The following is a 27039-nucleotide window of genomic DNA, read 5'->3' on the forward strand; positions in this document are numbered from 1 at the left end:
AAGATCTACAAGTTTATAGATCTTTATGTAGTTTACTCACTTGTTTAAATATTTGCTACCTGGAATGGATTTCTATCTATTTATAACATATTTGTAATTTCAACTACATATTTTAGAATGATTAGTGTGGGGAGGATAACCACAGTTTTGACCAAGTTGTTAAAAGCCCTTTTGACCTGCTGGTTCCTTAAGAAGTAAATGAAGGAGCATGGTATGGGAGTAATAGAGCTATACCTCATACCACAGATATTTCTACATGTATAAAAATGCAACTTCTATAAGAGAGAAAAATCAGAATCTTGTGGGAGAAACAAGTGGAAGAGGACATTTTCCTTTGCTCTGTAGAAGCATATTCAGAATTGTTCTAAGGAAAATTGGTAGGAGAGAATCACAATGACCAAGTTACTGGAGTAAATACTGCTAAAGAAAATGTCATCAGCTTTCAAATCTTTGTATGGGCGTGAGAAATCTGCAACATATGAGAAGAGTCCTGAGTGAAGCTGTGGATAATGTTACAGTAAAAGAGTTCCAGCTGCAGGAAGATGATCACTGGGGGAAAGTTGATGAGAAAAGTGGCCAACCAGTTGTAAGGCAATTACACATTTTATTGCTATGATAGTTGTGTAGCATGGGGATTTGCAGATTGTCACATAACATTGCAGTCAGTAGAAAATATATATGTCACTCCCATATTGAGAAATTAAACAGCAACAAAATGTAATATGCAAGCATTATAGCAAATGGTTGTATTTCCTGTAGGTGAGCAGATCAAAAGTCATGGAATGCAGACTGTAGAAATTAGAATTCTAAAAGGGGAAATTCACAAGACTAAATACATGGAAGTTCTTTTATGAATGTTTGATAGTGTCTGTGTTATAATGATCATGTTCCCACTTATATTCAGAAAGTAGATGACAAGCAAAGTGGACAGGCTCAAAATTCATCACTCTTGGACATCTGTAAGTCCAGAGCAATAAATTCTTTCATTTACACTGATCTCTGGACTCTGATAAGTCTGAAGATAAAACGAATGGCAGCTGCTAAAAGCATTTCAAATACATGGGTAGTGTCTTTACTCTGGATACACTATTTTAGTAGATGTGTTAAAAAGGGGGGGAGGGAAATTGTGCAAATGTGTTTTAATCTTAAAATAGAGGAAATAATTAGAAAATGTAAAATCTGTATGTTCTTAGACAAAAAAGTGGAAGTTTAGTCATCTATTTGACTTGCAAGCTTATAGCCAAAGGTCTTAGGGTTGCAAATAATCAATCTGTATTTTATAAGTCAAAACCTATTTTATTCCCATTTGAACTTTATCTGTTATATATTTTTGATGACACAATATGGAATTATTATATTTTAGGTTCTAAAATTATTTTAATGTTAGTGACAAATATAGTCCCTCATAAAGTTAGTGTTATATATTTATTATCTATGCTCTGACAAATTGAGAACTATCTAGACAGAAACACTGAGGTAAGAATTAAGAAAATGTATCCATGGCATAATAAAACAAATTGAGTTCTTGATTTATACCAGTGTGGATGGAACTACATACATATTCAGCTTCGTCTTTGTCCAGGCATAGACCCCACTTACTTTGCTGATTATCTGTAATAAAGGAAATTTTCTGTTTCAGGTGAGAAATATTACTTTACTTTTATCCCTTTATCAGGCTGTCACAGTTAATTATAACAATTTAAGCATGTTAATGTTCTTTTTTGTTATAAATTATCTTTTCAATCTAAATTATAATTGGTAAGGATTGAATAAGTGAGTTATCATAACTCCAAAATTTTTGTTGTGTATACTGTGTATATTGTGACATTTCTGATATTGATTAGTTGTGCAAACTTTTCAAAAGTCTTCTTCAAAACCTCAGACACATTCTGGCTGTTTTGGAACATATTTCAAGAGGCATCTTGAAAGGGAAAACATAGCACATGCATCCCCAGAGAAAGGAAAACAAGTATATTTCTGACTAATTAATTTTGGCAATCCTCTACTCTAGTTCTCTTGAGAGGCATTATGTGTTGTGGGAATGTAGAATATCATTTGTGACATTAGGCTTCCCATGAAGCAAAGGAAAAGCCTGATAATGTACAGATTGAGTGCTGAGAAATTGACTTCTCAATTGCTACTTTTAGGGAAAAGCCACTTACTTTGGTACTTTAGTAGTGTTTAAGAAGAAAAAAATTAATTTTGGCCTTGAAACATAGTTGTGTCATAAAACACTTTCCACCTGGAGAATCCACACCAAGTGTCAAAATGAAGAGAGAATTTTTCAGGTGACTGTGAAGGACATTGAAAAAGGCCATGAGTTCTAGTTGAGTAAATTTGAGCAGTAGTAAAGACTTCCCAGAGTAAATCCAGAGAAGCTGAGGATTTAGAGAGGATATATGAGAAGTCTGACTGCTTATTTCACAGTAAATCATTAGCATCATACACACCAGAATTCCAACAAATAAAAGCATCCAAACATGGGAATGCAGTCTGTGCTTCATATAACTAATGATAATCAAAGAGAAAAAAAGTACTCAATGGTTGTGGTAACAGGAGTGTTTGAGGGGATGAAGTCATAGTTTCAGGCACTTGAATCACATGAGGCTGAGTTTAGCTGGGGAAGCCACTTACTCATGTAGTGTTAGTCATAGAACCCCAAACTTTTGGGCAGTGGATAAATCACCAACTTTAAATCATGTTTTTCTTTTTTAATAGGTGTATATTACTTTTCCAAAATACTAAACTTCAATATGTCATTTCCATACATGTGTATAATGAAATTTAATCACTTTTATTTTATTATCCTCTTTGTCTCCTTTGATCTCCACTGTTCCTATTTCCTTTCCAAATAGTACTTCTACTTTCAAGACTCTGCTGTTAAACCAAGACAAAAGTAGATTCTGTATATGAGAGAAAACATGGGATGCCTGTCTTTCTGAACCTGGCTCATTTTACTTAATTTGAGGACACCTAGGTCCACCATTTTTAAAAAATATTTTAATAATTATATTTAGTTAAATAATACTCCATCATGTACATATGCTACATTTTTCTTTGTCTGTTGAATAACATCTAGGCATATCTGTCACTATGCACATGTCAATTGGAGTCTCTGTTATATGCTAATCTGGGTTCTTTCAGGTGAGTACTCAGGGATCCTATATCTGAATTCTATATTAACTCAAATTTCATGTCTCCCAGGAGTGCTTACTTCAGTATGTGGATTACTTATTAATCTTGCTGCATCCCATAAAAAGTGTACTTCATTTTAGAATACTATTCTAATTCTTCAAAACACTCTGTGGCATCTGGTTATAAAATTTCTCCTTCAAAGGCATAAATATCTCATCAAAAAGGACTAACTCTTATGACTTATGTTATGGAGATAGGATCATTTAGTCTTCTAAACTCTAGAATCTAATTTTTAAAATGGCCTAGAAGCAAGCCAATGAGGAAAATCATCTAGATTTTACTGTGAAAATAATCATGGATCCCTTACCTCATTGTACTCAAAATGATATTGCATACATCTCTCCAAGTAACTACTTGGTGAGATTTTAATTGTTTTCACTTATTATTAACAAAACCTTTAAGGTTAAATTTCTGTAGTTTATCTTGGAAATGTATGCATACACATAATATTATACAGACTGAGCAACTTGGTTTTACTCATACACACACACACACACACACACACACACACACACACAAACACACATGTAACACTCTCCTAATAACCTTTCTTGGCACCATGCATGTTAGCATATATAGCAAGTATTCTTATCCCCACATACTCCAAAGTCTATAAAATGTCAATACTTGAAAAAAGATTAAACAATAGAAATATTGGAAAACAACTTAAGTTATTACAAATATGACAGAAATTGTGAGAACTACCTGGGCAATAAAACTTTCAATTTCTGAGAAATCCATAGATCAGGAAACAAATACCTGGAGTCTCTTTCCAAGGAAACTTTAGGTGAGCTCAGAGTTAAGCATTAACAAACCAACAAAATTGTTCAGTATGCTTAATGGTCAAGGTTTAGGACTCTGATGAATGTAACCATAATTTTGAGAGCAACTTCTAGAAATTGATGCTAAAATTCATTAAGTCCCATGCATATAAAGGACAGAACACACAACAAAGACATTATGCCCAATGATTGCACTGCACTGGCCTCTAATTAATATGAATAGACCTCAGTAAATACAGCAAAAAGTAGCAGCACAGCAGGGGTAAAGGACATTGATAGAAGATATCAATTAAAAAGTGCATATACAGTAAAACACAATTTTTCAGAGTTATGTGTTACCCTTTTATTAGTTTTTGCTTGTTGATCAATGAATAAATACTTTGAAAATAACTTTGTTCTTTTAAAATATCATTCTTATTATAGTGATATTAAATCAGTCACACTCAGAAAATTTTAACAGAAATCAAAATATGAAACCATTCAACTAAGTTGAATACAACAGTAGATTGAAAACACAATAATGAAAATATACATCACATATAATATTCCTAATACAAATGAAGCTGTGAATTTTTTTATGATTAAATTTTATGTGAAATACATTTTTTGATCAAGACCTTAAAGGATTCTTTTACTTGTTTGTTTCTAAGAGTGTAAATAAAAGGATTCAGCATTGGGGCAACAGAGGTGTTGAGTACTGCTATGCCCTTAGTCAAAGCCACGCCTTCCTTTGCAGAAGTCTTGACATACATGAATATACAGCTTCCATAGGAAATGGACACAACAATCATATGTGAGGAACAGGTAGAGAAGGCCTTTTTCCTTTGTTCAGCAGAGGGGATTCTTAGAATTGTCCTGAGGATAAACGAATAGGACAGAATCACTAATGATAAGGTTACCATGAGAGTAAATACAGCCAGGAAGAATGCCAAGAGCTCCAGGAAGGCTGTGTCTGTGCAAGAGATGAGCAACATGGGGGAGGAGTCACAGGTGAAATGGTCAATGATATTAGAGTCACAGAAATCCAGTTGAAGGCCCATGATCACAGGTGGAAAGATGATGAGAAATCCAGCCAGCCAAGAGCTAGCTATGAGCTGGATGCAGACCCTGCTGCTCATTATTGTGGCATAATGCAGGGGCTTACAGATAGCCACATAGCGGTCATAGGACATAGCAGTCAGAAGGAAAAATTCAGTTGATCCTAGTAGTATGAAGAAAAATACCTGAGCCATGCAAGAGTTATAGAAGATGGTCATATCCCCTGTTACAATGCTTACAAGGAAAGGAGGAATGGACACTGTGGTAAACGAGATTTCTAGAAAAGAAAAATTGCGAAGAAAGAAGTACATGGGTGTCTTGAGGTGTGAATCTATCAGAGTGAGGATAATAATGGTCAGATTTCCAGTAATGCTCAAAATATAAGTGAGAAATAAAAATATAAAAATCAAAATGTTTACCCTTGAGTCATTTGTCAATCCCAATAGAATAAACTCACTCACAGATGTTCGATTTTTCATTTCTCCTTGTGCTCTGCCAGGTCTGTAATTTTGAAATGAATTAGACTCAGGATAAGTTTGAATTATATTTGTTGGTATATGTGTTTGTTTCCTCACACCATACAAGACTTTTAACAATATATAAATTAAACATTAACTCATTTACCAAATTACAGTGTTTTAAAATGAACATTAACTGTCACAAAACAATTATGCACCTTGGATCTACAGATAATTAGTATTAAGGTAGTCACTACATAGTTCTAGTTATTACATTGGCAGATGAAGTTAATGCCATGAAAGGTCTTTTGCTGTGGAATCTGAGCAAATATATTTGAAAACTAAATAAAATACTTAAAAATGAAAAATATTTTATTCTCAAAACTACTTTAACAAAATAATGCATTACTTTTTGTGAATCAAACATTTAAATTTTAATTGTCAATTTTAGAAAATGTTTTAAACAATTTTTGACTTTCCAAAGAATTAATAATTTAGCAATGAATCAGGACCTTCAAAACCAACATTTATATATCACTAAAGAAACAAACTCAAAAAACTCCAAAGTGCAAAAACATTCTTACTACTTCTTTATTAAATTAAATATTTTTAATTTATGTAGATGAGATTTTAATAGCCAGATAAAGAACTTAGGATAATGAATAATTAAAAATAGATGAAGAATAAATGAACTATAGCAAAGAACAGAGACTTGCAGTTGTGTAAGGCTGAAGAGCTCAGTGGGTTCTTTTTTTTGGATACTCTCTCTGTTTACATTTCAACTGATATCGCCTCCCCTCCCCCTCAACTTGTCTCTGTGAACCTGTGAATGTGTACCCTCTCCCAATAATCACCCTCTCTACCTCAGTGTCTTGGCATTCCCCTACATTGGGAAAACACACCCTCACTGAACCAAAGGTCTCTTCTCACATTGATGCCAGAGACTGCTATCGTCTGCTACATATTAACCAATTGTCAATGTTACCTCATTTTGGACAATTTTCCACACTGCTCACCAATGTCTACATTTTGTGATTTTCATATATGACAAACTTATACCATGTGTAGTTGATATTTGGGGAAGTAGTTGAGCTATATAATGTAACAGGAACACACTATGGGACAAATCCAAACAAAATCTCTGAGGTGGAACTCTGATAGATTATATGGTCCTGGTTGTTGGTAGAAACTGATAAAAGTCAAACCCTCCATAGTAATACACTATTAAAATTGTGGTTTGAGAATGTTGAGAAATCATTGGGTCCCAAAGCAGTGCTCACTATTTATAAAACTCTCAAAGCAAAAGAGTTCTGTTTGTTTATTTATGTTTACTTTATTTATATTAAATAAATTTTTTCTGGTTGCAACTTCCAGTTTAATAGTAAATCTAAAGATTGTTGAAACAGAACAGGGAAGTTGATGAACAGAACAGGAATTCAGAGGCAGAAATTGTGGTATCTTGGGATGTAGCTAAGACTCTCAAGAAGAATAGGAAAGGAGTCTGACAGGGAAGGAGAAGGGGAATAATAAATGAACAAGATAAAAAATAGGGAAAAAGGTAGCCATGTTTTCAAGACATTTGTGCAATACTTACAGCTGAGAGACAATGAAGTTGTATATTTGGTCTGCTCCCTAGGTGAAACTGAATTGATTAAGGAGGAAAGGACATAAAGTATGAATGAGAATCAGGAATCAATATCCTTAGGAGATGACGAGCTATGTGACCTATGAGTAAAAATTGTTGAATAGAACAACAGTCAGCAGCTGGTATGTCTTTCTTTCTAAAATTCAAAAAAAGTAACAAAGTCCTTACCATGAATATTATGAAATTTGACAAATACCATTTTCCCCCTTTGGCTTCCAGTACTCTTAGGAAAGAAAGATGGGGGAAAAAATCTATTTTTTACACCATAGTTAGAAAATGGAAAGTGTTGTGTCTAAATATTCTTACCAGAAGCTCTTCTGTCTTGTGTTTTTCCATCTACCTTGAAACAGACACAAGGGACTCTTTCAGGTGATAAACTGTCTCTGGAGAGAGATGGGGTTGATGAGTGTGGCATAAAGCTAAGCTGAACAACAAGGTGAATTACACAAATTACCTTTGGAAACATTTATTATTAGAGAAATTTAGATGCATACAGTACTGAAAATAACATGAAGTGACTTTTGTATTCCATGTAGTCTGTATTTTTAATACAAAACAGTGATACAATCTAAATTTATATAAACATGTAAAAGCACAAAATAGCAAGAGGAAATATCCACTGGGACATGAAGAGTGCAATATAATTATTTTCTTTGATAATAAAATGGATAATTTAGCTAAGATATACTTAATATATAGGCATATCGACAAGAACTAGAGACAATAATTTTACAACTCACCATTTGGTACTCAAAAATATTTTCTTATTGTCTAAATCATGTTAGAAAATAAGTTTACATTTTTTTTCATTATAGTCCTCTGGTTTTTCCCCTGTTGAATAATTTAATGCTGTAAGGCACTAGATTTTTTTAACCTCAGTATGTTTTGCATAGATGCTAAATTTCAATTTTATTATTACTTTTTGTACACTAAAATCTCCTGACTCAATTTATGTACAATTTCAGTTGACTTTTTTGCTATAATACAGAAAATATTGCTAGTAGATTTTAAAAAAATATTTAGTTCACTAGTTTCACATGTTGAACCAACCATGTGTTTCAGGGGTAAAGCTACCTTGGTTATGATAAATTATCTTTTTGACATGTGACCACATTTTCTATGCAACCCCCTCTTTACTAAATTTTCTTAGGGATATTTGATTTTGGAAACATTTTCTTAATTTTTATCTGAGTAAATATATTTACTTGCCAATCTGAAGCATATTGGCATAAGTTTTTTATATGAATGTATATAGAGCAATGATACACCATTGTCTATTTGGAGTCAGGAAGTTAAATTATCCTTTAACATTTTATAAAATGTTTTAAATCAAGAAGAGACTAAAGAAAATGCCATCCAGAGACTGTACCACCTGGGGATCCATTCTATATACAGTCAATATTGCAGATGCCAAGAAGTGATGCTGACAGGAGACTGAGATATCTGTCTCCTGAGAGGCTCTGCCACAGTATGACAAATACAGAGGCAGATACTCTTTGGTTGGTGGTTTAGTCTCTGGGAGCTCTGGAGGAAGGGGTCTGGTTGAATGATATTGTTGTTTTTCCTACGGGGTTGCAAATCCCTTTATTTCCTTCAGTCATTCCTCTAACTCCTCTATTGGGGACCCTGTTCTTAGTTCAATGAATTTTGTATTAAAACCATCTGGTCCTGGGTGGGTTTTGGATAGGAGATGTTTAATGACTGCTTCTATTTCTGTAGGGTTTATGGGACTGTTTAAGTAGTTTACATAGTCCTGGTTTAGCATTGGAAAATGGTATCTGTCTCGAAAATCAACCATTTGCTTAATATTTTCCAATTTTGTGGAATAGTGGTTTTTGAAGTAAAACCTAATTATTCTGTAAATTTCTCAGTGCATGTTGTTATGTCTCCCTTTTCATTTCTAATTTTGTTTATTTGGGTACTTTTTGTCTTTTGGTTAGTTTGGAGGGCTTGCTTATCTTGTTGAATCTATCAAAGAACCAGCTCTTGGATTCATTGATTCTTTGTATTGTTTTCTTTGTTTGTAACTGAATAATTTCAGCCCTGATTTTTATTACTTACTGCCTTCTACTCCTCTTTGGTGTGTTTCCTTCTTTGTATAGCTTTTTAAGGTAGATTTTTAAATTGGTAGTATAAAAACTTTCTAATTTCTTTATAGAGGCACTGAGTACCATGAACTTTCCTCTTAGCACTGCTTTAACTGTGTCCCATAAATTTGGGTATGTTCATTTTCATTTTCATTAAATTCTAGAAATTCTTTGATTTCTTCTTTTAGTTCTTCCCTGATGATTGTGTAAAGAGTTGTTCAAGTTTCATGAGTATGTAGGCTTTCTTTTGTTTGTTGTTGAATTTCAGCTTTACTCTGTAGTGGTCCAATAAGATACAAGGTGTTATTTCAGTTCTCTTATACCTGATGTTGCTTGCTTTGTGACTGATTATATGGTCAATTTTGAAAAAAAATCCATGAGATGCCGTGAAGAAGGCATACTCTTTTTTGTTTGAATTAAATATTCTATAGATGTCTTTTAATTCCATTTGATTGATAATGTTCGTTCATTTCATTGTTTCTATGTTTAGTTTTTTAGTTTGTTTGTTTATATGACCTGTCAGTTGGTAGGAGTGAGGTGTTGAAGTCTCCTACTATTAATGTGTGGGGTTTGATGTGTGATTTAAAATTTAGCAATGGTTTTGTTTTGTTTTGTTTTTGTTTTACCAGTGTGGGTGCCTTTGTGTTTGAAGCATAGATGTCAGAATTGAGATATCATGTTAGATTTTTCTTTTGATAAATATGAAGTGTCTGTCTCTGTCTCTTTTGATTAATTTTGGATGAAAGTTTATTTTAATAGGTATTATAAAAGCCAATACAGCTTGCTCCTAGGTACATTTCCTGGGAAACATTTTTTTTTAGTCGTTTAGTCTGAGTTAATGTCTAACTTTGTTGCTGATGTGTGTTTCTTGTATGTAGCTAAATAATGGATCCTTTTCTCACATCCATTTTGATAGCTTGTGGTTTTTTTATTGGGGGAAATTGAAGCCATAAATGTTGAGGGATAAGAAAGACCAATCATTGTTAGTTTGTTGTTGTAGGTGGTTGTGTGTGTGTGTGTGTGTGTGTGTGATTATCCTTAGGGCTAGATTTGTAGATAGATATTGCTTAAATTTGGATTTGTCTTGAAATATCATGTTTTCTACATTTATTGTGATGTATAGTTTTGTTAGTTTAGATTAGGTTAGCAGCTGTGTTTTTTTAGAGGTAGAAAAATATCTAACCAGCTCCTCCTAGATTCTAGAGTCTCTGTTGAGAAGTGTGGTATAATTCTGTTAGATCTGCTTTGAATGCTGCCTGGCCTTCTCCCCTTGCATTTTTCATATTCTTTCATTGATATCTAGATTTTTTTGATTATAATATGGCAGTAAGTTTTTTCTTTTCTGGTCCAATCTAATTGGTGTTCTAAAGTTTCTTGTATGTTTATAAACATCTCTTTCTTTAGGCTGGGAAAGGATTTTTTGTTGATTTTCTTGAGATTATTTTATTGGCCTTAGAGATGGGACTCTTCAGCTTCTTCTATTGCTACTATATAATTAGGTTAGATCTTTTCATGGTATCCAAGTTTTTCTGGATATTTTGTGTCACGAAGTTCATAGATTTAACATTTTCTTTGAAGAGCTCTATCAATTTCTTCTATTGTATCTTCTGTGCCTGAAATTCTCTATTCTATCACCTATATTGTTAGTTACTCTTCTCTTCCCTAGGTTTTACATATCCTGGATTTCCTTATTTTTTGTTTTCTGTATTGCTTCTATTTCCACTTTCAGGTCTTGCATGGTTTTATATATTTCTTTTACCTGTGTCACTGTATTTTTCTGTATGTCTTTAGGGGATTTATTAACTTTCTCTTTAAAGACCTCTATCATCATTATAAGACACCTATCTGTTGGATTTTATTTTCTGTAGTTCATTAAGAAGTTTATTCATTTCCTCTTTAAAGGCCTCTATCATCATTATAAGATTCAACTCAAGGTTATTTTCTTGTGTTCCAGTTGTGTTAGGATATCTAGGGCTTGTTGCAGTAGGGTAGCTATGCTTTGAAGGTGTCATGTTGCTGGGTTTTGAAGATTTTTTTGAGGGCCTTTAGCCATCTGGATGGTTTTAGTCCCTAGATGTTCTTATTGTAGTAGGTACTAAGCAGGGGGATGAACCTAGATGATCTAGGTGTGGCAGTTTTCTGATCATTAACCCTGGGACATATGGTTCTGGACCTGCAGGTCTATATGGTTTATGAGCCAGGTATGTTGAAGGTAGGTGGAAAGGTGGCAAATGAAGGTGCTCCTGGGATAGCAGGTTGCTTAGGGTAGCTTGGCTTGGCCTAGAGGGCTCAGAAAACATGGAATATGTATGGGGATTACAGAAACTTAATTGTATGGTTCAGGAGTCACATATCTGATGAAGATGAAAGAGAGATTGGTGGAAAAAATAGAGATCCTCACTGGGAGAGCAGGCTGCTCTGGGCAACTTGGTTTGGCCCAGAGGGCTCAGAGAGCAGAGACACTTACCTGTATGGTTTAGAATCTGCAGCTCTGATGAAAGTGAGGTAGAGGTGGCAGGATAATAGCAAACTGCTCAGGGCTTGGAATTCTTTTTTGAGAGACTTTATCATGGGCAGATAGTTCTATGGCATTTCCTGGTGGGAAATAAGAATACAACCTACTTCATTTTAAATTTATGTTATATAGCATTCATTCTTTTTTCCTCTAACATATGAGTATAGTTTCCAAAACCACAAATCTAAACAAGGGTTTAGACCTCAGACTTGTAAGCAGGCTTGATCTCCTTTCATTGAGTGTCTTCCTTCCTCGTCTCTTACTGCATTCAGCAGGCTCTAATCCTTTTCAATTTCTTAAATAAGTGAAATATTTCAACTGGATACAGAGCAATAGCATGTTTGAGAAGATCAATCCAGAAACAATAAAAAGTTATTTGTTTCCTGTGAATCTATTCAGAGCGACTGAGCAACTGCATGCTAAGATGAATAAATATAATGATGGGGGTAATTTCATTGAAAAATAACAAATAAGTAACCGATACTGGTAAATACTGCTAAAAAGTATGTATTCTCTATTCTTGCTATTTCTTTCTATGTTAATATACATTCTGGTAAGGTATAATTTTCAAAAAATTAAAATGTCTTTTATACAAATACAACATATAGTTGACACAAATAGAGTATCTTGCTCAATTAATTAATCAGTGCCATTGGGTGGCAAAGCTGTTTTACTGAATAATTTAGGAGACATAGCTATATGATTGTAGGTTTATTGCATACTTTCCTTATATATGTTAAACTATTTAGTTACCTACTCCATTTTAGTGGTTATCTGTTCAAATATAAACTGTGTATATAAAGTCATATATTCTATACACTAGGCAAAAGTAACATTAAAACACATACACATTTTTCTGAAAATTTCAATATCTTCCAGATGTCCTGTTAAACAGTAATTTTATGAAGTCATAAACTTGAATTTTCTCTTCATTTCTAAAATTTCAAGAATATTTCCTAAATTTATTTGAACAGTTTTCCTGAACTCTTTCTCCTTTCTGTTTCCCTTGGATTGGAAAAAGTGACATTTGGCAGCTGAATTTTTATCAAGAATATGAGATAACTTAGGTATCTCTTTTCATCAACTAAATCTACTCATTGGCAACTTTATATGTATATATAATGCAATCTGATTACCCCCATCCTCCACCTTTGAATATCTCTTTCTCTTCATCTCAGTCAAATTCCTTGGTCTGTACAGATATTTTCACAATGTTCATCTCTTTTTGTTTTATGCAGTCATCATGAAAAAGAAAGGGGGAAGAAAAATTTTCCAGTAAGGAGATTTTAATGAAAAGTAAGATAAATTACATACTTTTGACATTGAAAGGTATTGATTGATTGTTTTTGAGTATATTCATACCTTTCAAATCAAAACCTAGAAATAAACAACTTTATTATCTTTTATTGCCTCTAAGTTAAGCACAGAATTTTTTTTAGAAATTCTGAATTGTCTTTTGTTAGAGAGTTATTGATTTGTTTGTAGAAGATAGCTAATGAAACTTTTGCATCTTATTGTCCCCAAGGACACAGTCTCACATTTGCTGCTGTTTGATACTCTGCCAAACTATAGAGACTATTACATTCACTAATTATGATTGTGTTTGGCCACAAAGGACTCTCCTCATTATCTATATGTCCAGAAAAGGTTAGCATAATAAAACAACCACCTTTCTTTACAATTTAAAATTCTTTTTTGTCCAGAGAAGTTGAAAATTATCTACCAAAAACTGTGAAAATCATTTTATAAGTCTTTATTTCAGTTTTAAGTTGTAATAAATTGGTTACTTAGTTCAGAGTAGAATGGAGTCTTTAATGTGAACCTGTTAACTAAAAATAGCATTATCTTCTGCAAAATAATTCTTTACAGCTATGTATATCTTCATAAGATTTTAACCCACATTTAAGCACACTTTAAGGTTCATCTTCAGGAAAACTAATATTATAAATCAACAAAATTCATGATTGCCTTCCAGAAGAGTAAGTATTCTTTAGTTTGATTGTTACATTTCTTCCTCCATCTTTATTCTATTTTCTTTTCCTCTATAGTAATCACACTTCCTCATTAAAAATCAGAGGTAAGAAAAAATTCAAGATCAACACTGCTAGACAAGAAAATATTCATTTACTATGTTATTTTATGTTCCACAAAAATTAAGAATAAAAAATAGGACTCCTTGGAAATAAATTGTACATGTATCCTCGGGAAGACTATGGTCATATCTTGTTCATTTTGTCTGTCCTAATTATTTAATTTCTACCAATCACATAATAGATTTCAAAGAAAATATTCTCTAATAAATTCATGAGTACATGTTCAGAGAGGATAATTTTACAGGCAAATAGAAGTGACTCACAATGACACCTTCACCAATTTGTATACAAATGGAAATTGTGATATCCTTCATGAAATCTCCAAAATATTTGTAATATTGTCACTCATGACTACTGTGCTCAAGTGAGTTTGAAATCCTCAGCATTGAAAAAAATTTCAAACTGAATTGATTGATAAGAGCATTCATTTCATAATAAGCTTCAAAGGGAAAATGATATTTCTTATCAGACAAGAAAGATAGTTTCAAATTTTAATTCTGCTATAAATTAGGATACAAAATGAAAGGCTAAAGGGAGTTTTTATATTTGTTCTAAATTCACAAATGAACTTGTCTAAAAGGATATTATTGAAACCTGTCTCATTACCAACTAGTTATTTCTTCTGAGCTTAAATTGTTTCTTTTCTTATGTAGAGATGCTTACAAAATAGCTATTTGTCTGTCTTTGATAATATAAAGTCTTTACTTATAACATTTCTTAATCCACTAACATTAAGAAAATAGATTTATTCCAGAGTGTATTTCATAAGAAATAAGAGTGCCCACTGTGCTGAAGCTACTATTTGTATAAGAAGCCCCCTTCAAGCTTGAAGTAGAGTGAACATAGAACTTATTATTTACAAAATAGATTTAATAGACTGATTTTATCATAACAAATTTAAAAAGATTAATAATACTTGAATTTAAGACAAAAGTATTTCTGATTGCATGAAAGCAATTGAAAAAATATCTTGAGAAATTAAAATGGATTCATCTGAGAAAGCCCCCAATCTGTAGAAGCCTGTCTCCTCCTCTTGTTAATTAGCAGGTATGAGGATTGAGATAGAAGGTTATCAGAGGTACTAAAATTTCTCATCTTTTATCAAGATTACAAGAACCAAAATATAGTATTCACAATTAACATTCATTACTGACTTCATACATTATTATAAATGTTAGAGCAAGCTATGGATAAAAGGAAGAAAATCAGAAGGAAGTAGAATACAAATTAAGAAAAGAATCTGAGATAGTGTACTAAGTTACTATCAACTAAGAATTCCTGAAGAAATATCCCAATCAATTATCATAATACTTCCATAAACTGGATACTGTTGAGAAACCTGGGTTTAAAAATTAGTAGGAATATAAAGCTCATTGAAGTTTTTGAAAATTAGAAAAGCATACCCTCTCATTTGGCACCAGTCTATAGGAAAAAATTATAGCACCAAACAAGTTGCTATATTAAAGATAGCATCAGAACATTAATGAATTTTTACTATTTGGTTCATGTAGAAAAAATTTTTTTTAAAGTCTTTCTAATTATTTGATTTCTGTATGTAAAACAAATATTATGTTCATTTCTGCATTAATTCCAAAAATTATATATTACTTTCTATAACCCATAAACTATATATTATACTCAAATAATTATATTGATATGGAAGACATTTTTGCATGCTCATGTTGTTTTTGTCAATACTAACAATATTCAAGATATAAAACTAAGTGCCCATTAATAAATATAAAAATAAAAATGAGGCATCTATTCTTTTCTTTTCTTTTTTTTTTTTTTTTTAGTTTTCTTTTTTTAATTGAAAAACTTTATTTTTAAAAAAACAAAAATAAATGTACAAATTCTAAGCATTTTTTTTTAAGGTTTGATACTCTGCATTAAGATCTTACTAGTTACAATGAGCAAAAACTGCATGCAAAACAGGATGTAACCCGGAATTAGTCAATGTTTTTTTAGTGTGTAAGGATTGAGCCTAATGTTGTTATTTTTCTTGAACTTCACACAGTTTGTGAGTTGTTTCTGGGGCAGTCTGAGCCTCTGGGGTTAGCATCCCACTATCAGTGACTGCATATTATGTCTGTTCTTCTGTGACTGGGTTATCTTACTCAGGATGATATTCTCTAGATGCAACCATTTTCTTAAATATTTGGTTAAGTCATTGTTTCTGATAGCTGAGTAGTACTCCATTGTGTAAATGTACCACAATTTTTGTATCCATACATCTACTGAAGGACATCTGGGTTATTTCCAGCTTCTGGCTATTATAAATAGAGCTGCTATGAACATTGTGGTACATGTATCTTTGCTGTATATTGGAGTGTCTCTGGGATAAATGCCCAGAAGTGGAATAGCTGGATCTTCAGGTAGTACTATGTCCAATTTTCTGAGGAATCGCCAGACTGATTTCCAGAGTGGTTGTATTAGTTTACAACCCCACCAACAGTGGAGAAATGTTCCTCTTTCTCCACAACCTCTCCAGCATCTGCTGTCATCTGAGTTTTGGATCTTGGCCAATCTGACTGGTGTGAGGTGGAATCTCAGGGTTATTTTGATTTGCATTTTCCTGATGGCTAAGGGTGTCGAGCACTTCCTTAGATGTTTCTCACCCATTTGATATTTGAGGCATCTATTCTAAATAAAATTCTATACATCTTAAATTATGAGCAAATTCTACCATTTGCAATAATATAATAACAACAGTATATTAATCTAATTGAAATTAGCAAAGCACAGGAATAAAAAATGTGCAATTTTAATATTAGGATGGAACAAATTATATATAACCAGATGTTTGATGTCAAGACCACATAGTAATTTTTGTTTGGTTGGTTTTGTTTGTGTGTGTGTGTGTGTGTGTGTGTGTGTGTGTGTGTGTGTGTGTATGTGTTTGTGTGTGTTTTCATGAAATGCCAAGATTTGTAATTGACTATAAAGATAATTTTAATATGGCCATTATTAGGATTTTTTTTGTAGTATTTACTTTATACCACGATTTTAGCTTCCTCTTTCTCCTCTCCTTCCAGTCCCTCCATCTTACCTCATATGCTTGTTATCCTCCTGTCCTCACTTTTCTTCAGGAAAGGCTCAGAAAATAGGAAGCCTCCTATGGATATCACCCTATCTTGCTATAACAAGTTGCAATAGGATTAGGTTCATCTTCTCCTAGTGTGGCTAGACAAGATGGCACAGTTAGAAGAAAGGGATCTGAATTTGGGCAACACTCAGGTACAGCTCTTCTTCTTAGATGTCCATATGAAGATGCAGCTTCACAACTGATACATAGGTATTGAGGGCCTACATATGTCCTATGTATGCTCCCTGGTGGCTGGCTCAGTCTTTGTGGACCCTTATTTGCCTGATGAGTTGATTCTATATGATATTTAGTGATGCCCTTGCCTCTCTGGCTTCTTCAATCCTATACCCTCCTCTTCCACAAGATTCCCGGAGCACTGCCTAATATTTAGCTGTGGGTCTCTGCATTTGTTTCTATCTTCGTGGAGCCTTTTAGTTAACAATTATGATAGGTACTTTTCATTAATAATGTCCGTGGTGAGCATTCTCTTATGGCAGAGGTCTCAAGATGGGCCAGTCATTGGTTGGCTATTCCCTAAATTTCTGTTCCATTTTACTCCTGCATATCTTGTTGGCAGGGGAAATGTAAGTCTAGGACTTTGTGATTAGGTTGGTGTACCCATCCCTGTTTTGGTTCTATCAGATAGCCATTTCAGGCTCCATATTTCTCTTTGCTAGAAAACCTAGCTAGACTCACCATCATAGATTCTTGGTAGTTCCCATTACCCTAGCTTATGTAGCCCTACTAATTCAAGTTCTCTGTTCCTGTACTCTCCTTCCTAGACTTAATCCCTCTACTTACCCTCCCCACACAATTCCCTATCACATTTATCCATTCCTCCATTGAAGGACATTTAGGTTATTTCCAGTTTATGGCTATTATGAATAAAGTTAATATGAACATAGCAAATATCTTTGTGGTATGGTAGGGAATCTTTTGGGCATATGTCCAGGAGTGGAATAGCTGGGTCTTGAGGAAGAACTACTTACAATTTTATAGTATACCTCCAAATTTATTTCCAAAGTTCTTGTACAAGTAGTAAAAGTTTAAACTCCCACTGGTAATGCAAGAGTGTTCTCCTTGACACACATTATAATAGCTTTCTTGAAGATTCTTTTACCCATTGTAAACTTTTGGCTTCATTGTTAAAAATAAAGCATCCGTAAGTGTGTTTTTTTTTCCTGGGTCTTCAATTTGATTTCATTGATCAACCTGACTATATTTATGTTAAGACTATGTTTGTTTTTATTGCTATTGCTCTGTAGTACAACTTGATATGAGGTCTAGGTGATATCTCCAGAAGTATTTTTTAATTGAACAGGATTGTTTTAGCAGTCCTCAGTCTTTTGTTTCTCCATATAAAATTGAGTGTTTTTCTTTCAAAGGCTGTAAAGAATTTCATTGGAATTATGGAAATTGCATTGAATGTACCGATTGTTCTTGGTAAGATGGTCATTTTCACTGTTAAGCCTACCAATCTATAATCATGGGAGATCTTTCGCTATTCTGATATCTTCTTCAATTTATTTAAAGACTTAAAAACTCTAGTCACATAAGACTTTCTTTTGTTTTCTTAGAGTTATCCCGATATATTATTTGTGCCCAACATAAAGGGTGTTGTTTCTCTAATTTCTTTCTCAGCCTGGATATCATTTGTGTGAAAGAGGGCTACAGATTTCTTGAGATTTATTCTGTTTCCAGCCACTTTAATGTAGGTGATTATTAGTTGTAGGAACTATCTGGTAGAATTTTAGGGGCCACTTATGAATATTGTTATGTCATCTGCAAATAGTGGTACTTTAACTTTTTCCTATCCAATATGTATCCCCTTGAACTCCTTTAGTTGTTTTATTATTACAGCTAGAACTTCAAATACTATATTGAATAGACACACAAAGAGAATATATCCCTTAATTGTAATGGAATTGCTTTCAATTTCTATCCATTTAATTTGATGCTGGCTATTGGCTTACTCAATATTGCATTTTTGTGTTTAGATATGCACTTGTATCTCTCTGATATCTCTAAGACTTTTAACATGAAGGGATATTAAATTTTGTCAAAGGATTTTTCATCATCTAGTGAGATGATCATGCCATATTTTTCTTTTGGTTTGTTTATATGGTGGATTGCACTAATGGATTTTCATACGTTGAATCACTGAATCTCTTGTATAAAACCTACTTAATCATGGTAGATAATGTTTTTCATGTGTGCTTGAATTCAGTGAGTATGTTGTAGAATTTGTGAACATTTTATTTAATATTTTTCACCATAAGGGAGATTATTCTGAAATTCTCTTTGTAGAATCCCTGTGTAGGCTAGGTATCGCTGTGATAGTGGCCTCATATACTTGATTTGGCAGTGTTCTATTTCTATTTTGTAGAATAATTTAAGGAGTGTTGGGATTAGTTCTCCTCTGAAAGTCTGGTAGAATTCTGCACTAAGACCGTGTCCTGGACAATTTTTAGTTGTAAGACTTTTAATGACTGCTTTACATGTTTAGGAGTTATATATCTATTTAAATTGTTTACCTAATTTTGATTAACTTTTGTATGTGGTATTTATTAAGAATTTCATCCATTTCTTTTAAATTTTTCCAATTTTGTAGAGTACAGATTTTTTAAAACCTAATGATCCTTCGGATTTTCTCAATGTCTGCCTTTATGTTCATCTTTTCATTTCTGACTTTGTTACTGTAGATATTTTATCAGCCTTTTAGTTAGATTGGCCAAGCGTTTCTTTATTTTGTTGATGTTTTCAATGAGGCAACTCTTAGTTTTGTTTATTTTTTATTGCCCTATGTTTCTGATAATTATATTTTAGCCCTGAGTTTTATTATCTCCTGTAGGCTACTACCCTTTGTATGTTTGCTTATATTTCTTCTAAAGCTTTCAGGTGTACTGTTAAGCACTGTTGGCACTGCTTTGATTGTGTCTCATGAGTTTGTGTATGTTGTGCCTTCATTTTCTTTTAATTCTAGAACGTCTTTAATTTCTTCCTTGACCCAGTGATAATTAGACAGTTGTTCACTTCCCATGAGTTTGTAGTCTACCTTTAATACATGGTGGTCTGATAAGGTATAGAAGTTTATTTCAGTTTTCTTAAATTTGTTGAGGCTTGCTTTGTGACCAAGTATATGGTCGGCTTTGGAAAATATTCTGTGATATGCTGAGAAGAAGATATATTTTTTTGTGTTTAGGTGAAGTATTCTATGTATATCAGTTAGGTTAATTTGATTCATTACTTCTGTTAGTTTTCTTATTTCTCTGTTTAATTTCTGACTGGATCACCCTTCTATTGTTAAGAGTAGGATATTAAAGTATCCCACTATAAATGTGTAGGGTTCAATGTATGATTTAAACTTTAGTAATGTTTTATTTTCAAATGTGGGTACCCTTTCATCTGGGTCCTAGGTATTCAGAATTGAGACATATATGTTTGTTCATGTTTCCTTTTATGAGTATGAAGTTTACTTCTCCATTGATTTGAATTAATTTTTGTTTAAAACCTATTTCATTGGGTATTAGAATGGTTCATCTAACTTATTTTTGTGCCCATTTTCTTTGAAAAAAAACCTGGAAGTAATACCTATATCTTTGTTGTTGAGGTATATTTGTTGAATGCAGTAGAATAACGGATCTTGTTTTCACATCTATTTTGTTAGCCTGTGCCTTTAGGAAACTGAGTACATTGATCTTGAGATATATTAATGACCAGTGATTATTAATTCCATTATTTTGATGTTGGTAATGTTTCGTTTGTGTGTGTGTGTGTGTGTGTGTGTGTGTGTGTGTGTGTGTGTGTGTTTCCCTTTTTTTGGTTTTGTCTATGCAGAATTATTTATTTAATGTGCTTTCTTGGATGTAGTTAGCCTCCTTGAATTGGAATTTTCCTTCCAGTATCTTCTATATGGTTGAATTTGTAGATATTGTTTAAATTTAGATTTGTCGTGGGATATATTGTTTACTCAATCTATGGTCATTGAAGTATTTACTGGGTATAGAGACTTTTGATGATATCCGTGGTCTCCTAGGATCTACGGGGTATTTGTCAAGGTCTTTCTGGTTTTTAGAGTCTCTTAAAACATAGAGTGTAATTCAGATGGGTCTCTGCCTTTACATGTTACTCACCCCTTTCCCTTGAAACTTAACATTCTTTATTTGTTCCATACTTTATTGTTTTTATTATGGTGTGGTGGGAATATTCTCTTTTCTGGTCAAATCTATTTGGTGTTCTGTAAGGTTCTTGTGTGTTTATAGGTAATTCTTTCTTTAAGTTGGGCAAATTTTCTTGTATGATTTTTCTGAAATATTTTCTGGACCTTTGAGCTGGGGATCTTCTTCTACTCCCATTAATCTTAGGTTTTGTAGTTTCATGTTTTTTTGTCAGGAACTTTTTAGATATAACATTTTCTTATGTTTTTTCAATTGTTTCTTTTATGCCTTACATTCTCTCTTCCAACTCTTCTATTCTGTTATTGATACTCATGTTTGTGGTTCCTGTTCTTTTAACCTAGGTTTTATACTTCCAGGACTTCCTCGGTTTGTGTTTTCTTTATTGTTTCTATTTCCATTTTCAGGTCTTAAACTGTTTGATTAATTTCTTTTACTTACTTGGTTGTATTTTCCTGTATTTCTTTAAGATATTTATTCATTTCTTTGTTAGATGGGTGGTTGTGAATGTTTTTCAGTTGATTGCTGTCACGTGTCTGCCTACTGGACTGAGAGAACTGCAGTTATTATGACTAAATTGTCTTCTGGTGCAGTAGGGTGTTTTCACTGTAGATTTTGTATCCTGTGTAGCCTCTAGAGTTTTAGACGTTACCCTTGCCTCTGGAGTCCCTAGTACTGGATGACCTCAAGGAAAGCAAGCTGTGTTATAGGGTGTAAAATGGAGTCCAGGGGCTAAGGAGGAGTTTACCTGGTGTCCCTGGGTCTGGCCAGTCTCCAGGAAAACAGACAGAATTGTTTTGGGAAAGAGGAAACAGGGTATGAGGTACATTTTACAGGTGTCATTGGTCATTTCAGGCCCTACATAGTACTTTTATTTTTACATGTAAAAAATATCTATGCCATTTTAAATATATCTGTACCACTAAAGAGCCCTAATAGCTAAGTGAAGGGTCAGTTTCCCTATATATACTTGCTGTGTGTGTGTTTGTGTGTATGTGTGTGTGTGTGTGTGTGTGTGTACAGCACTTGTTGTCATTCACTTTTAATAAATCTATAAAACACTTAAATGTAAGACCCAAAACAACAAAATAACAAAAAGAAAACATAACAAAACTAGACAGATGAGATGGCACAAAGCCAAAATTTTGCTGTACACTAAAGAAAAATATAGTGAGAAAATAATCCATGAATATGGAGAAAACATTTGTCATTTAAACATCACTCAGTGTCACTAATGGGTAAAATATTTAAGAAATTCAACTCAATAGCAAAAAATACTCAATTTTAAAATGGGCAAAAAATATGGACATATACATGTATAAACAGATATGGGTGGTCAACTCAATCATATATTACTGTTCAACATCTCTAGTCATAAAAAAACCCTAAACCACACTATCTAGGGTTGAGGCCTTGAAACTTTCCCCTCCCATGTTAGCATGGTTTATTGGTGTAGGTTTTGTTTGGGTCTTACTTAGACTCTCACTTTGATAAGATTTTATTGTTGTAGATACTCTGACATTTCTAGAAGAAATTATCCCACAGCTAACACACTGATTCTCTGATTTCATTTCAGTTCTGTCTCTTTTCCCTCTTCCACAATAGTTTCTGAGTTTCAGGTATTGTAATGTTATATTTGTATTCAATAAGTCTGTGTGTCACACTTCTGCATTTTGATTGGCCATGGTTTCATGTAATATACTTTTTCTGTTGCATAAAGAAGTTTCCTTAATGGGGGATAAGAACTACACTTTTCTATGAGCCTAATGAAATATTTACACTGTAGTTAGTGATTGTGTTGGTTTAGTAAATTGGAGGTGATATGTTCTCCTCTGGGATCCATGATTAGCTCTAGGTAACTGGCTAGGTTTACAGAATCAGGTATAATTTTTTTATGTGCTGAGTAGCACTTAAGGGCAATTAGAGAAATGCCACTAGGAGATACATTCCACTATTGCAACATTAGATTTATTATGCCATGATTGTATTTGTTATGATTCCTATGTATTGTAGCTGGGTGAGATGATTGCTTGATTTCTCTCATCAAAAATACAACTAAAGAATAGCAAACCTCAAGAGTTAGTCTCCCCCAGTGAACAGACAAAGTATTTGGCTAACCAATACCAAGTGATCATCCCTGAAATTCTATACATATATGGAATGTTACACAAATGAATCCTGTTGTATATAGTCTTTAGAAATATGTACAAACATACTTAACAATATTTTTTAAAAAGCCACAAATTTGAGAAAGAACAAAAGGATTCATAACAGGATTTGGAGTAGGGAAAAGGAAGGTAGAAACATACTTTTACAATTTCAACAATTAAAATTATATTTAAAGTGAAGGTTTAAAACCGAATATGCCTTCATAGTGACTATTATGAAAAGACAAATGAGACAAATACAAAACACTTTATGGAATTTTTCACTTGGCTATAACACAAGATAAATGAATTAGGCAAATTGTTCAAGAACAATCAGATATAAAAAAGTAAATTTGAATTCAGACTTTCTAAATATGATTTAGTGGTCCTTAAATAAGCTCAATTGTAAAACTGGGAAAATGACACCATATGCTTTCCTTAACATAGGATCATTTCCTTACTTTAAGTTACTTCATGTTAAAAAAAAAAGAAACAAAAACAAAACAAAAAAAAAAAAAAAACTCTTAACTAAGAATCAGAAGCAACTTTTTGAAAAAAATTATACCAGTCATAGAGATTATATTAAGAAACAAAGCCATAAAGGAGAATAGGACAGTTTAATGGGAGTAAGAAAAATGGGAGATACAAAACTGAGCTCTAAAGCCTTTCATGAGGTTAAGCAGATCAAAATTTTCTATATAAACTGATCAAAGAAAGAAATGTGAATTGGAAAAAGAATGACTTGAGCTTATTTAGTGAACCAAAGAGTGAAGACTTTGGCCCACAAACATTTAAACCATACAGAAATCAAATGAGTTCATGTATAAGTAGAAAGTTGAAAAGCAGAGAAAATTTTAAAAGAATAGAATGTTAAAGTAATGGAAAAATAAAAATAAACTTAAGAAAGGGTTTACCTTGTTTATGAGTGTATGGAAAATAAAAACATTACTAATTGCTAGGTGACACTGTCTTTTATAATAAAGAAATAAAACCATCTCAAACTGAAACAAGGGTGACTTAAAACAACATAACAAGGGCATGGCTCTTTGATTGTGTATACATAATCCTAATTACCAGAATCAAAGTTATCACAACAGAATTAAGACAAAAAGTAAATATGCCACTATTAAATGTGTTTAAAAATTATCACAGGGAACTTCATTTTTAAAATTTAATATAAACAATACTTTTATTGAAACTCATTCTGGTACATACAAAGGAAAGAATTATCAATGTCTAGAGAACACTAAGCTTGCACTTATTTGAAGGGTACGAGGGTTTCATCTAGAAAATCAAATAATCAGGTGATTTGGTTTCATACTTCCACTTTTCTGGGAAAACAGTTTATAGGAGCCTATCTTAGGAATCACAAAATGGTACTGCATAGACATCCTATTATGACATTCAGAAGAAAATACAATCAGCACTAATTATAACATAAAGAAAATATATGTTAATATGTGTGAAAATATAAATTTATCTGGCAAAAACATATGACCTATAACACAACTAAATGAATCATTTTGTGAGGTGGTATTGAGTCTATCATCATAGCCCTGGTTGTCCTATAATACATGATGTAAACTAGAATGGCCTCTAATTCAGAGATCTACCTACCTCTGCCTCCCAACTGCAAGGATGGTTTGTGTGTGCCACCATACCATGTGATCTAAATTAATATTTAATAAACCACAGTAAAAATATTTTAAACATATTTAAAATAAAAAATTAAAAACATGGTTAGTATTTATCAGTATAACTAATATTAAATATGAACATATTGTTAAGATTATTTAAAGAGAGGAGACCATTTATTTTAACAGTTGTCTCCCAAAATCTTTACTGAGAAAGGAAGTTAGGGGAAGACAGAGTATTGGACCAAAAGCAATTAACTTAAAGGGACATTTTTGTGGAAGGATGCTTATAAGATTATGTATTAAATTGGTATCAATTACAGCTAGACAGCAGGCACATAAAATATAGTAGTATGAAATATGTGATTCAAATATGAGCTATTATGTGACACAAAGAAATGTTCAAATATCAACTTTTACTATGTACTTATTTCTTCTTTAACCAATGGCAATTTGGAAATGATACTCAAGTTACCTTGTCTCAAGATTGATGACTGACTCAGCTCTGAAGTTTTATAAATTCTTTGTTATGTTTCAACCAGATTGGGCAAAATACAATAATCAAGAATGAGAAACCGAACAGTAACAATCTTTATCTTGCTGGGTCTGACCGACGACATTCAGTTGCAAATTCTGCTTTTTATATTTCTGCTCATTTCTTACATGTTGAGTTTATCTGGTAACCTAATCATCATCACCCTCACTCTGATGGATCCCCATCTTAAAACACCTATGTATACTTTCCTCAAAAATTTCTCCTTCTTGGAAATTTCACTTACAACTGCTTGTATTCCCAGATTTCTATACAGCATATCATCTGGGGACAAGTCCATTACCTATATTGCTTGTGTTACTCAACTGTTGTTTATAGATCTCTTTGCAGTTACAGAATTTTTTCTCCTCGCTATCATGTCCTTTGATCGTTATGTGGCCATCTGTAAACCTCTGCACTACATGACCATCATGAATAGCAGAGTCTGCAAGAACTTTATCTTCTTCTGTTGGGTAGCTGCACTGATCATCATTCTTCCACCAATTGGTCTAGGCTTAAGCCTGGAATTCTGTGACTCAGATATTGTTGACCATTTTTGTTGTGATGCAGCTCCTCTCCTGAAAATCTCTTGTTCAGACACATGGTTGGTAGAACAGATGGTGATAGTTAGTGCTGTATTGACATTTATCATCACCTTTGTATGTATTGTTCTTTCCTATGTCTATATCATCAAGACCATTCTGAGATTTCCCTCTGCCAAGCAAAGGAAAAAGGCCTTTTCTACCTGTTCTTCCCACATGATTGTTGTTTCTATTACATATGGTAGCTGCATCTTCATTTATGTCAAACCTTCATCCAAGGATGATGTAGCTATCAATAAAGGGATTTCAATTATTATCATATCAATTTCACCAATGTTGAATCCCTTTATTTATGCACTGAGAAACAAGCAAGTGAAGCAAGCTTTCAAATACTCAATTAAGAAAGTTGCATTCCTCTCAAAGATGTAAAAAAATAAATAAATACTAAAAGTAGACTGAAGGATTGCAAAATCTGAAGCTTTTTTATAGTATTATTCTATATCATTGTTTTTTAAATCTTTTTATAATCCCACTTTTTTCTTAAACTTGCATACTATGAGCACAACTTCATGAATCTCTATTAAAACCTAAATTTTTGAATATGTTTAGTCTTGCAGCCAACCTGAAATTGTTGTATGACTTTTATCCCTGAGAATGCAATAGATTGTGGTTTTCTATCATCTTTATTCACACTTATGTGTGCCTTTTTATTTTACATTGTAACTATTCAAGTGAGCATTGAAGTAATATGCACCTATTCATTATCCGTTGATTATCCATTTGCCACTCTTAGAAAACAGATGGCAATTCATAAATGACTTTCTATGTTTCATGCTGGATATGAATGATGTTATTAATATTTCTTCTCTTAAACACTCTAGGAAGACATTACTAATCACCACCAAGTTCAAACCTCCATAAATTATTTAGGTAAACAAGAAACTGATTTAAGTTCTAGCCATTTACCAAACTTTCACACAATTTTCCTTGGAGCAGTTAGTTTTTATACTTAAAACCTAAGACGTGGCATTTATTCATAATGAAAAAATGAATGGAAAACTAAAAACATAAAAATTTATGCAAAACATAAAAGTTTTGCATAAAATGTATG

At 32.9% G+C, this 27039-nt stretch overlaps 2 protein-coding genes across 2 annotated transcripts; one reads left to right on the plus strand and one right to left on the minus strand.

Annotated features, from left to right (window-relative positions):
* Positions 1-4558: 4558 nt before the first annotated feature.
* On the minus strand, positions 4559-5494 carry LOC308434749 (olfactory receptor 6C76-like; the record flags this gene model as incomplete). Its single annotated transcript, XM_080935144.1, has 1 exon — positions 4559-5494. The coding sequence occupies one exon, from the start codon at positions 5492-5494 to the stop codon at positions 4559-4561; it is 936 nt and encodes a 311-aa protein (XP_080791270.1).
* Positions 5495-25421: 19927 nt separating this feature from the next.
* Positions 25422-26357, plus strand: LOC308434748 (olfactory receptor 6C2-like; the record flags this gene model as incomplete). The annotated part of the gene is made up of 1 exon (XM_080935143.1): positions 25422-26357. The coding sequence occupies one exon, from the start codon at positions 25422-25424 to the stop codon at positions 26355-26357; it is 936 nt and encodes a 311-aa protein (XP_080791269.1).
* Positions 26358-27039: the final 682 nt, after the last annotated feature.

The sequence above is a fragment of the Micromys minutus genome (genome assembly GCF_963924665.1).
Source record: "Micromys minutus genome assembly, chromosome: 22".
In the NCBI taxonomy this organism is placed as follows: Eukaryota; Metazoa; Chordata; class Mammalia; order Rodentia; family Muridae; genus Micromys; species Micromys minutus.